Raw genomic sequence first — 13765 nt, 5'->3', positions numbered from 1 at the left:
ATCTGATAACTGGGGAAAATAATAGGAGTTGAAAATATAGTCGAACCCCTTGCCATCTGCTTGTATGAACACCTGAACGCCTTAGGAGGCCAGGAACCTGGAATGTCACTGCTACTCAGACATTGTCTTCCCTTTATTCCTTTCTAGTGATTGTGTCTGTCAGGCATCTCCACAGTCACAAAGGGTGTCTCTTACCCACTCCCTTAGGCCTGGTCCACACTACACAGTTAAATCGATTTAAACAGTGTTAAATCGATTTAACTCTGTACCTATCCACACTACAAGGCACTTTAAATCGATTTTAAGGGCTCTTAAAATCGATTTCTGTACTCCTCCCCAATGAGAGGAGTAACCCTAAAATCGATATTACTATATCGATTTAGGGTTAGTGTGGACGGAAATCGAAGTTATTGGTCTCATTCCTTTAATGTAGCTACCCAGAGTGCACCGCTCCGGAAATCGATGGTAGCCTAGGACCATGGACGCACACCACCGAATTAAGGTGCCCTAGTGTGGACGCATAAAATCGATTTTATAATATCGGTTTTATAAAACCGGTTTTAGTCATTTCGATTTTATGCTGTAGTGTAGACGTAGCCTTAGTACGTTAATACTCTGACAAAGAATAGCACAGAGTCCTGCTGTAGCCACAGGCACACAGTCAGAGCTCTCCACTCCCACAGCAGCTGCCTGCAGGAAAATCAATGGCAAGGAGTGAGCAGCCAAAATAACCAAGGGAAGAGCCCAGACCCCAGGAGAGGGGGAATAGAAAGACCATGAGATGTCTTGCCATCTAAGGATTCGCAGGGCATACATAGCTGTCACACTCCCACCGCATAAGGAAACAGTGAAAGGCTGGCAGTGCAGTAGGGTGACCAGACAGCAAATGTGAAAAATTAGGATGGGGGTAGGGGGTAATAGGAGCCTATATAAGAAAAAGACCCAAAAATTGGGACTGTCCCTATAAAACTGGGACATCTGGTCACCCTATGGTGCAGATGAGCGTTCGGTTTGGCTGGCCCACCCATTGCAGAGGAAAGTTAAATTCCCTGTAGCGTGGGAACGGTCAGATGCAAGCTTCTTACAGACCAATGCTTCCCAAACCGGGTCCTGTGGAGCACTGATATGCAATGGACCTGCTTCCCCTGCACTGGGTCGCTGTAGCTTGGTGCAAGACGCACAACAGTTCCCGTGTTTCTTTGAGCAATTCAACTCAAAAGTGCAAACCTCTCTCTTCACCCTGCTTTCTTTGTTTGGGGTTTTTCTCAGGTATAAATCCAACCATGACCCAATTTGCATGGGACACCAAAACTGGTGGAAAGTTAGGTGCCCTGCCCTCCCCCGCCCCCCCCAAAAGGTACCTTGCTCTAGGTTTGTAACATGGTCTCAGGTTGGATTCAGCATCCTGAGTAGAATATGATCTGGACGTCCTGGCAGTAGGAACAATTCTACCACGTAATGATACTTTGCATCTTTCATCCGAGAACCTCAAAGCATTTTGAATTGACTGTTTCTATGCAGCTCTTTTTCTTTTGTCTTGGCACTTAGCTGACCCCATTACGCCATATCTGAGCACCTCCCACACATTAAATTTATCTTCACAGCATCCCCACGTGGGAGGGAAGAAACATTACCCCATTTCACAGTGATGAGACGTAAAGAAAGGAAGGGATTTGCCCAGTGTCTGAGGAATGGAGTCTGTGGCCACTGGGAACTGAATGCAGATCTCCCCAGACCCAGACCCATGCCTTGGGGTACATGTACACAGCAAGTGAGTCTCAGAGCCCAGCTCAGCTGTCTTGGGCTCATGCAGCTCAGGCTGCGGGGTTAGAAATGGCAATGTAGATGTTTAGGCTGGAACCCAGGCTCCAAGATCATCCTCCATCATTGGGTTTCAGAGCCCAGGCTCAAGCCCACGAGGACCGTTGACATGGCTATTTTCAGCCCTGTAGCACAAGCCCAAGTCAGCTGACCCTGCTCTGAAACTTGCTGCCTTGGGGTTTGTTTGTTTTTTGCTGTGTAGACGATCCCTTAGCCCGCCTGACCATCCTCCCTTCTCTCATTCCTCTTTTCTGCTTCTACTGCCTTCATTTCCCTCCTCTGGCTTTGCCTTTCCCATCTGCTAGAATTGCTGTGGAGAGCACTGAGAACAGGGCTAGTCCCCCACCCGCCCAACCTGCCTGCTACTCATCTTCCCCATTCCCTGTCATACCATCCTGTTGAGTACTCACTGACATATCTGTCTCTGCTTGGGCCCGGGACCCAACCTCCCTGTAAACAGACTGTAGGAGCGGAGTGAGGTTCTGGTAGGCTGTCAGAGAGAGCAGCTTGTAAAAATCCATCTGGCTCAAAGCTGCACCGCCGAGGCGCTTATGAACCCTGCCTTACTGAGCAAACAAACGGCACATCAGTTGGGGAAGTGAAGGTGACAGGCGATGTGGGTAAAAGTCACCTCCAAACCCAAAGTCCAAGATATCTCGCCCTGCACAGACGATGCCTTCAGAAAAGGCTGCCACTGGCATGAGGGTCCTGGCACCACCAGATACATTCCCCCGTTTGGTATTGGGAGCCCACAGCCTGGTTCCGTGTCTAGGCTGGGGAGCCCAAGAGAGTCACCGGGTTGATCTGTGTCCAGCAGCCTCAGTAATGTGTTCATTACTACCAAGCTGGGGCTTTACCACCAAATATCGCGAGACTTGGCAGCACTACAAAGGGTCCAAACAAACCGCATCCTGTGAGCAAGAGAAGATGGTGCCAGGGTCCAACAAACCCAAACCAGGTTTTGATGGAAACCTGCATGCCAAAGAGACAGGGGCACACGGGTCAAACCCCAGCTAGTGGAACAAACCCCAGCTCCACTGCCGCATTGGCCTCTGTGCTTACCGCAGAATCGCTCTGCGTGGGGTGGAAATGGGAGTTGTAACATCAGCGTTGGGTGGGGCATTCCTTCCTCTTGGCGGAGATTAAGGAAAATTATCTGGGGAACAGAGACAGAGCCCAGAGCTCCAAGACTTTGCCCAAGATTATCTGTATTGGGGAAGCATCTTCAAAGACAAAGACAGCAGAACTCCATGTGGAACCTGCACTAAGAGTGTGGGCCTTTTGGCTCTGGCTATTCCACAGAAGAGATCTAAGAGCTGCTACTGCTTCCAGCTCACAGGCCTGGCGTTTTAGCTCCAGTGGTTGAGACTCTTGGATTTCTAGGTCCTAGATTCACCCTCCTTTCCCCGCAGTATTTAGAATGGGAAATAGCTGGCGTGTCTTAGGGCATGGCTACACTGGAGAGTTGCAGAGCTGGTGATGGGTTTATAGCGCTGCAACTTACTCTGTGTCCACACTTGCAAAGCACGGCCAGCGCTGCAACTCCCAGGTTGCAGCGCTGGCTGTACACCTGGTTTGCTTGGGGTGTAGCGATTCCAGGGCTGGTGATGCAGTGCTGGTCATCAAGTGTAGATACCAAAAGCGCTGTTATTGGCCTCCAGGGTATTAGGAGGTATCCCAGAATTCCTGTCCACAACAAACCGGAAGAATGACTGAACTCCGATCTCCCCGTAGCTACTTAGCTAAACAACAAACACAGCTGCTCTTTGCTCCAGCGAGCGAGCGAAGGCAGGGGAATTGCTTTGGAATGTTCACAGCTGTTTGCTTGAGGAGAGAGGGAAGGGGTAGTGTTGAGCAGCTGCTTATATGGTCTAAAGACTATTTAGGAGTGCATAATTTGCATTTAGTGAATAAGAGAGGGGTGGGGGAAAGGTCAAAACTTTTAAAATGATTGAAGGTAGGTGCTGTGTATCTTCCAGTCCTTAGAACTTGCAAGGCAGGGAGCTGAGAACAGTGTCTGCTCCAAAAATCCACTCTCTCTGTCTCCCCCACGCTCCCTGTCACACTCCACCCCACCCCCCTCTTTTGAAAAGCACGTTGCAGCCACTTGAACGCTGGGATAGCTGCCCACAATGCACCACTCCCAACAGCGCTGCAAATGCTGCAAATGTGGCCACACTGCAGTGCTGGTAGCTGTCAGTGTGGCCACACTGCAGTGCTTTCCCTACACAGCTGTACAAACACAGCGTAACTCCCAGCGCTGCACATCTCCAAGTGTAGCCATACCCTTAGACCACCACTGCCCCGTAACTGATAGCAAACATTGACTCTTTCATGGCAACCGACCATCACAACATGGCTCACCCACATTCTCTCTGTCTATGGGAGAGCCTTAGGGAGCCCAAGAATAATCACAGCAATGCTGTAGAGATGAGGGTGAGTAGCTGATGGGAAACAAGGCTTTTCAAAGGAAAATATGTGTCTCTACGCCAGGAGGAGTGTCTGATTAAAATGCCCCTAGTGCTACCCTCTGCATTAGTTGTAATCTTCCCCCTCAGCAAAAGAGGTGACTCCTGTGATGATAATTAGGCTTCCGTTTTTTTTCCCTACAAGGAGAGAGAATGAGCAAAGGAATCTCTGGATCATTCTCTCTGGAGAGTCTTTTACCTTTGGTTTCATGCCAGCAGACTTTTGCTGTGATCAAGAATTCAGTCCCTATATGGCTCCCCAATCCCTGCCACCATCCCCATGGTCACCCATCACTTTCATGCGGCTCTCAGTTTATTCCTCAGCTGTGGTATTGGGGACTGTGCCTTTATGGGCTGAGCTTCCCAGACAGGGTCTGGCCAGGGCACTATGCAGCTCTTGTTATGCACAGCTGGCTGGTACTGGGCACAGATTAAAGAAGAGCTCTTGCAAACCCCTTAAGCACTGAGTGATCACTGAATACCACCACAGACACATTGATTGTTTCAACCCCTGGTAAAAACCTGCATAAACTATGCCGCACATAAAGACTGCTAGACTGTATCAGAACCGGGGCCTATCTGACCTACTATCTTGTCTCTGGCAATAGCCAGTACCAGCTGCTTCAGAGAAAAATGCCAGAGATCCTTTAGGATGATGGGATAACTAGCGCCCAGGGATGTTAATTCCTGGCCCCATTAGATGGTTTATGCCTTGAAGCATGAGGATTAATATCCCTTCCAAAATTATTGGATTATTTTACTAATATAACACAGTCACGATTTGCCCTAGTTGGAGACGCTGATTCTGAAATCCCTTGGCTTCATTTTAACCCCTTAGTTCTGCGCAGAGATGGGCTGAGTGTTTAAAGGCTTCCTGAAGTTCAGGAGGCATGGAGATCCAGAGGCGTGGTTCGCTCTGGAGCTCAGACACCAAGTCTGGAACAGGATCTGAAAGACCGGAGGATGCTGGGTTCTGAGGTCTTGGTTTGACCTCTCTCTAGTTTTCAGTTGAGTCAGATAAAGAAATGGGTTATTGTTATTTATATTACAGTAGCATCCAGAAGCCTCTGAGATCACAGCCACATTGTGCACGGTGCTGTATATTCAGACAGTAAGAGACAATCCCTGCCCTTGGGAGTTCACAACCTAAATAGACAGACAAAGGATGGGAGAAAGGAAATATTAGCAGTCCCATTTTATTGCTGGTGAAGCACTGAGCGACTAAATAACTTGTCACACAAGGCGTCTGTAGCTGAAGCCAGAGCTTCTGACCACAAGACCAACACGCCTCTCATTACTGCGGGTGCTGGATTAATCTATATTTCTCTGTCTTGCTTTGTTTGCCACTTGCGCAGTTCTCCTCTAACGTGACCTGTTTCTTGGGTTCTTTCAGGAACGACCTTGAGAGGAAACCTCAAAAATGCAGCAGAGTGAAAAAATGAATCACCTTGTGGGGAAGAAAAGGAGAAATTCTGATTAAAGGAGCAAGCGCTGGCCAGCGCATTATGACCTTGTCTACAGGGAAGGCCGAGCTGCGCAGCCTTCAACAGGAACAATAACACTGTGGGGAAGACCCGTGAATGGTGGAAGAGACTTGGGGTGGGGGTTTTCTGTGTGGGGAGGGTCCTATTTCCACCTCTCCTTCTCCCCATGCCAAGTTCTGGATGTGCCCTGTGAAAGTTTTTGCCCTGGAAGAAAGTCAGTCTTGCCAGTTGAAAATGAGACACTTTCAAATGAACTTGCTTCTCATCTGTGTGGCAACTGCCACAGCCATCCCTGTAGTGCCCTGGAAGGTGAAATGCCCACTGCAGTGTGTGTGTCAGATCCGACCCTGGTACACACCCAGGTCTGTGTACAGGGAGGCCGCCACTGTGGACTGCAATGACTTGTTCATCTCCACTGTGCCCGAGAGCTTGCCAGAGGGCACACACACTCTGCTCTTGCAAAGCAACCGCATCACCAGGGTGGACCAGAGTGAGCTGGACTATCTGAAAAACCTGACAGAGCTGGACCTGTCGCAGAACAGCTTCGCCGACATCTGGGACTTCAGTCTGAAGAACATGCCTCAGCTGCTGAGCCTCCACCTTGAAGAGAATCAGCTGGCTGAGTTGTCCGATAACAGCTTCTCTGGCCTGGCCAACCTCCAGGAGCTGTATCTGAACCACAACCAACTGCGTAGGATTTCCCCACGGGCCTTCTCAGGCCTCAGTAACCTCCTTCGGCTCCACCTCAACTCCAATCTCTTGAGGACAGTTGACAGCCGCTGGTTCCAGGTGCTCCCCAACCTGGAGATCCTCATGATTGGAGGCAACAAGGTGGATGCTATCTTGGATATGAACTTCAGACCTCTGTTGAACCTGAGAAGCTTGGTTCTGGCTGGAATGAACCTGAGGGAGATTTCAGATTTCGCCCTGGAAGGGCTGAGAAGCCTGGAGAGTCTGTCTTTCTATGACAACAAGCTGGTGAATGTCCCCAAGCGGGCGCTGCAGCAAGTCCCTGGCCTTAAGTTCCTGGATCTGAACAAAAACCCTTTGCAGAGGATCAGGCAAAGTGACTTCACGAATATGCTACACCTCAAGGAGCTGGGACTTAACAATATGGAGGAGCTGGTTTCCATAGACAAGTTTGCCTTGATCAACCTCCCTGAGCTGAGCAAACTGGACGTGACCAACAATCCCAAGCTGTCCTTCATCCACCCTAGCGCTTTCCATCACCTGCCCCAAATGGAGACCCTGATGCTCAACAACAATGCCCTAAGTGCCTTGCATAAGCAGACGGTAGAGTCCCTGCCCAACCTGCAGGAGATCAGCATCCACAGCAACCCCATCCGCTGTGACTGCGTCATTCGCTGGGTCAACAGCACCGAGAACCATATCCGCTTCATCGAGCCCCAGTCCACACTGTGCGCTGAACCCCCGGACCTGAAGAGGAGGCACATCCGGGATGTTCCCTTCCGGGAAATGACCGACCGGTGCCTGCCTCTGATCTCCACCAAGAGTTTCCCCTCCCAGTTGGATGTGGCAGACAACGAGAATATCTCACTACATTGTAGGGCCCTGGCGGAACCAGAACCAGAGATCTACTGGGTCACACCTTCTGGGGTCAAGCTGATCCCTTACTTGGAGGATGGGAGGTACAAGGTGCACCCTGAAGGGACACTGGAAATTCACAAGATAACTGCACAGGAGGCTGGGCTGTATACCTGCGTGGCCCAAAACCTCATCGGCGCCGACACCAAGAGTGTCAGCCTGATGGTCAACAGCTCCTTCCCTCTCAGCATGGACAACCTGGAGCTCCTGGTGAAGGAAGTCCAGGCTTACCATATCCTTGTCACCTGGAAACCTCACCTCAACACAGTCTCCTCCAATCTCACCTGGTCCAGCTTCTCCTTCAGCTCCAGTTTGGATGTGACCAACGTGGCCCGGATCCCTGTGGGCACCCACCTGTATAATATCACCCGACTCCACCAAGGCACAGAGTACTGGGCCTGCCTTCACGTGGCCTTCGTAAACTTGCAGTCCAAGGTGGCCTGTGTGAATGCCAGGACTAAAGAGGCTGGCTACGGCTACCAGTACCTGGAGAGCAGGCAGAGTGTCTTGACGGTGCTGGCCTTCTGCATCTTGCTGCTTTCAGTCAGCCTGGTGGGCCACTGTGGCTTTGGTTCCTACAGGCCACAGCCTGGGAGCCCTGGGAAGCTGCTCCTGCGCTGCCCGCCATGGAACCCGGGCTCGTCCTCTGTGCGTGTGGTCTACCCTCCTTTCATCAAACACTGGGATCAAGGGAGGCCTGGGGAGAAGCTCCTAGCCATGGAGGTGCAAGCAACGCCACTGGACTCTTGAAGGTCAACTCTTCGGAGGGGTGTGGAATTGGGGTGGCGATTCTGGGGGTCGGGGAGAAGGCAAGTGAAACTATTTTTTACCAAAAATAAAAAGACTTGACTGACAAACAAAACAGCATGGCAAGTGGAGAGGGACATGGCCAACATCCAGGCCTTGTGGTGCCCCTCTGCCCCCATGCTCCGCCCAAGGCACCCATCAACATTTGTCCAAACAGATTGTTTCTCTTACAGGCAACCTGCTGTTACTGGAGGAAAGGTCAGCACAGACAAGGCCAACGAAATGCAATGCCCAGAGCAGAGAGTATGAGCAAGAACAGTCATATTGTAGAAACACAGATGACACCAAGCCCCCGGCAACCCAGATGTTAGTCCACTAGCCGGATGGTCCCTGTCTTGGAAATACACAAAGGCCTTTCCCCTTTGGACTTTTTTTGTGTGTACAGCCATAGGTAACCATGACTCAAACTTGCCAGCCCCCTTATTCGCTCACCTACAACCACAAGGAACAAAGTGGGGAGGGGGGAAAATGACAGTTGGGCTAAGGAAACACGGCTGCTGCTGCTGCTGTATCTCTTAACTGGCTAGTGAAGTCTTCGTGATTCCGGCTGGATTCCGCCGTGAAAAGCCAATAGGATCCCATAACCCAAGAGCTTGATTTCAAGGCTATTTTGTAAACTTTTGTGGATAATGTTACCAAAAAAAAAAAAAAAAAAGGAAATTCTTGCTTTTCTGTTTTTGTAAAAAAAAAAAAAATAAGGAAACACAAAACCTTTGTACACTGGTCTACAGTGTGAAGGGTTCGTGATAGAAAAACATTGCTGCAGAGATGAAGGGTGGGGGCGGAGGTATGGCAGGACGAAATCTTTGATGTGACAGAGGTTCTAGGAACTAAGCGTCTTACTTCCAAATAGCTGCACTTTGCTCTCTGCACGTATCCCACTGCATAACTTGAAACATCCCGGGAGATGAAAGTGAGAAGATGCTTTATGGGTGTGAAGGGAATAAATATTCTGGTCTCCAATGCTGTCATCACCTCTCTTTCTCTGATAAGCAATTAAAATTGCAAATGAAACATACTGGTGGACAGCATGAGTCTCTCCCCCCCCCCCCCGCCCCCTTCTGTTTCTAATTATGCCATACCAAGGGATGATGCTGTCTATAGAATTTCAAATCAGTGAGCTTGGGAGAGTCAGCTCCCCTTCGCTAGTGGTATATGGATGTTTTTATTTAAAAAACTCATTCGTTTACTTTTAAATTTCTAAGAAGCCTTTAATTGGGGGAAAGGGGAACAACATGGAAAGAGAAAGGAAGGACAGGTGAGTTGGTTGATGGAGAAATAGATGGATAGCTAGAAAGAGAGTGATAGAAAGAAGCCACCAGAAAAGGGTCAGTGTACATTGACACCAAAAATAATTTTCCCACCAGGAAGTATAATGTTCATGGTTATGAATGTTGCTTTACCTTTCAAGATCTGGGCAAGATGGTATTTGTAAGGAGACAGAAGACAAATGAGTTGGTTATCTGATATCTGAGACCAGCACCTATGGTGCCCTGGTGTACTAAAAGTTCCAAGTTAAAAGGCATGGGGAGAGGAGTAGCAATTTGAACGAGACACATGCATGAGCTGATCCGATGCACCCTCATCACCATCTTTGTAATGACCTGCCATCGTCCATGCACTAACAGCAGCAAATTTGGACAGGACCAAAGCCTTTTGAAGTCCAGGGGTTGTGGAGCAGGCCCTTAGACCAGGCGGTCTGCATAATGCTCTCTGCTCCACATAGTGCTCCCCATCCATTGTGGGGCACATAGCGCCCATTGCAAGTATTAAGAAAAGCTCTGCCATAATCATGTACAGTTTTTTGATGTGGTAGAATGGCATAGGGAGAAAAATCTCCCCCTAGATCTAGCAGTGGGGTGCACTGGCAGAATAGTGTGTGTGACAGGCCCCTGGACTAATAACAGGAAGCTAAAGGTCAGGACTGAAGGCTTCAGGAGAGCTTTGCAAAGGAAAGTTGCCCAGCCCCTGGCTGTGCTATAGTTGTCTCTTGCTAGGATAATAAATCCCTCTCTTTCCTCCAGAACCAAATCTGTCCCCTCAATTAAAAAGTACAGTGCCAGAGGGAAAATTTCAGCCAGGTTCACTGTAATCACCTGAAACAAAACGTGATGTACCAGCAAATAAACAAGGCCCAGAGATCAAAGTGTATATGGCTAAGCTTTGCTGGAGCATCTGTAAACAAAATAATGTCTTCCTCCTTTGGGAGGGGCTCTGAGTTGATCAGAGAGAAGAAATAAAATGAAGATGAAGAGAGATTCCCCTCCTGATTCTTCTGAGCCCAGCCTAGGGATAATGGCAGACGGATACCTTCTGCGTGGAGGGGTGTCAGAGAGAGGCATTCATTAAAAATTAAAATGGCCTGGGATGTGAAGTCCCAGCCTCCACAGTTTGCTATCCCTGTCGAGGTGAACACCAAGGAGATCAATGAAAAGAAGCCACTGTGACAGAGTGTGTGTGTATGTCTTGTTCTCTTTCATTCACACACACACAGCTGACTCCTCTACTCCGCAAGCATCATCGGTGATGGTCAATTTTGGGGGCTGCACAACCATTGCTAAGTGGGCCCTGGCTAATTTGCATAGACATCCTCATGAATGTTAAGATGCACAAATCAATGAGGGCACCGTGCCCTGCTTGCCTCGATAAAGGAACAGACACTGCTTGCTCCTGCAAGTTCACCAGCAACACATGCCGGCAGCCCTTCCAGTTCTGTCCTTCCTCTGTAGTTATAGGAAGGCTCTTGGATGCCTTAAGCCACCTGTTTAAAGCCATCCCTGCTTTAGAATACCCTGATAGTCTGTTCTCCCCCTCCCCGCCCCCTTCACAGGAAAGAAGCCACTCAAATGGAACTGTCAAGACACTACCACCTTCTCTTGATGCAAAACCCATCAGCTCATAACTGGCTGCCTTAGCAGAGACACCAAGGACTGACTGGGCCTTAGAGCCTGCACTTTTCTCTCAAGTCCAGAGGAGGCTGCTCCAGGCTGGGGATGAGGTGTGTTGGTGGAGTAGGCGGGGGAAGCTTGCACTCTTCATAGTGGCTGGACTATTCCTTGGATAAACAGAAACTGGAGAATGACTCCCCTTTAAAAAAAATGGACATGCTGCTCTCCCAGTCAGAACTTGGGAGAAACGCGCAAGAAAATGGCACATCCTCCCAAAGCAAGACAGCCCACCTACACACCTGCCTGATGCTGTGCTGCAATGCAATGTCCTTACCACTTAAAACTAGAAGGACTATTTGACATGATGGAAGAACACTGAAGAAATTATGAGATTGACACAGCCTGTGCAGGTAACTTCAAGTGTGGGATTCCATGGCCCAGTCCTCTGTGACCTGCCTAATCTCAGACTTCTACTCTTCTGTGCAGAGTTGGGCTCCAACCCCACACCCCAGTACCTCACCCCTGCCCTGAACTCTGGAGGATTTGATATCCAGATGGGAGGTTTACAGCTTGGCTCTGTCTCTGCGTTAAAGTTACGAGTTTTGTTTACTGAATCCTCTTTCCCAGCTGGGACTGGCAATGTGGTTCTGCTTCAAACATCATAATAAAAGATTGTCCCCACCAGGCGTACAAACATAACAATTACTGTGTTCATGTCCCAGCTGGGAGCAGTGGGCAGGCGCCTACAGTGTGATGCCAGAATAACTCATCCCACGCAAAGCACGCCCCTCTCTCCCTGGGCTGACACCACTGCATGGAGTTTGCCTCTTACCAGCTGAAAGAAAAATGCCAAAAAAGTAGAGAACAGTTTAATTCCCAAAACCATGGAAAGAGCCTGCAAGCTCGTCCAGAGTGGATGAAACTGGAGCCTGGATGTCTCACTTGGGAACTGCAAGACCTTGGGCAAAGGGCTACCACCAGCACAATTGACACCAGGGCAAATCACGCTGGAACACTTCTGTGCACTGGGGACAGGTCAGCACTTAAAACTTTTGCTAGTATAGCAATGTCAGCTTGGGATGTGGTTATTTTTATGACATTTCTATACTGGCAAAAGCCCTAGTGCAAACATTGTTATACTGGAGACAAAAAATGCTTTTGCCTGTATAGCTAATTTTGTTTGGGAACTGGGTAAATTATATTGGCAAAAGCACTCTTTGGCTGGTATAAGCTAGGTCTACACTGGGAGGGCTTTGCTGGTCTAGTGGTACTGGTATAACTATACCAGCAAACCTTTCCTAGGGTGCGTCCACACTACCCGCTGGATCGGCAGGTAGAGATCGATCTATCAGGGATTGATTTATTCATCTCACCTAGATGCAATAAATTGATCCCTGCCGCGCTCCCCGTCGACTCCGGAACTCCACCACGGCAAGAGGCAGAAGCGGAGTCGACGGGGGAGCTGCGGCCGTCGATTCCACGCCATGAGGACGGGAGGTAAGTCAAAATAAGATACATTGACTTCAGCTACACTATTCTTGTAGTTGAAGTTGCATATCTTACATCGACATCCCTCCCCCTACCCCCAGTGTAGACCAGCCCTTAGTGTAGACTAGCCTAGGGCTTTGACAAGGCTATTGCATCTAAAGACGGATGCATGATAATTCCCTATTGGGCAGACGCTTCTGCTGCAGCCTTCTCTGTTCCATTATTCTATATGATAGCTCTTACCAGCCACAATTTAGCCAACAGGCCCTAATCAGCAAGGCACTTAATCACGTGCTTGGGACCATTGAAGATTTGCCATTAGCTTCAATAGGACAGGCTGAAAGCTAAGTATGTGCTTAAGGACTTCGTTGAATGGAAGCCACTCTGGAGATTCTGTAGGATCCCAAGTGCCTTCGAATTACTCACGTATGTAAAGTCAAGTGTTTGGAGGGTCAGGGCCTAAATATCCTTTCTCTTCTGCCTTTCTTTACACTGGGGAAATTTACAAAAAAATCCCCACTGGTTTAGCTGGATCAGTGTGAGATCAGTTGGGAATATTAGCCTGTAAATTTCCCAGGACTAGACATGTCTTTGATTTAATTCCATTCCTCCCAGTTATATAAAAAACTCCCTTATTAATCAGTCACGGGGTGATATTTTCACCTCTCTCCTCCGCCATTTGAGATGATCTTGTTCCTACGCATGGCAGAAATGTAGCTAACCCTCAAGCAAAACAAACAGACAGCCCTTTTAAAGGCTGTAATTTTGTAGGTGTAGGGAAAGGACATCTGTGATCATTACTATCATTACTGCTAATGTTACACTGGGACCGGAGGTGATTCAACAGCTGTTTGGTTTGTTTATTTTAACCTACAACTAATTCCTGCAAGCAGAAGATTCTATTTGTTTATTTCTTCTTCTGTTTTCTCAATTGCTCTCAGCTGAGTTTGGGAATCACAGTGATACTTATGGAGCTTCAGAATATAATTAATACAAAAATACACCATTCTGATTGCCAGCACTGACACACTGAATTGTTCTGTCCTCTATGGATGCTTTCGTTCCCCCCACTCTTGTCTGCTCTGGGACCACAACTGTACTAGCTAAAACCCAACTGTGCTGGCTACAGCTGGGTTTAAACAGTAGTCAGAGCAGGACACTGGGAGTTGGGAAGCCTGAGTTCTGTTCTTGACCGCCACTGATT

The 13765-nt window shown here is 48.7% G+C and overlaps 1 protein-coding gene across 1 annotated transcript in view; it reads left to right on the top strand.

The window, feature by feature from the left end:
- LRRN2 (leucine rich repeat neuronal 2) overlaps positions 1 to 12372 on the top strand; it is a 107865-nt gene extending 95493 nt beyond the window's left edge. Inside the window, exon 2 of the mRNA XM_030561526.1 lies at positions 5683 to 12372. Within this exon, the coding sequence (XP_030417386.1) occupies positions 5870 to 8128 (2259 nt within the window). The 5' untranslated portion in view covers positions 5683 to 5869 and the 3' untranslated portion in view covers positions 8129 to 12372. The remainder of the gene's footprint in view (positions 1 to 5682) is intronic.
- The last annotated feature ends 1393 nt before the right edge of the window (positions 12373 to 13765 follow it).

The sequence above is a fragment of the Gopherus evgoodei genome, chromosome 4 (genome assembly GCF_007399415.2).
Source record: "Gopherus evgoodei ecotype Sinaloan lineage chromosome 4, rGopEvg1_v1.p, whole genome shotgun sequence".
Classification (NCBI taxonomy): domain Eukaryota; kingdom Metazoa; phylum Chordata; order Testudines; family Testudinidae; genus Gopherus; species Gopherus evgoodei.
The sequence above is the reverse complement of the archived record's forward strand: the minus strand, read 5'-3'. Positions and strand labels throughout refer to the sequence as shown.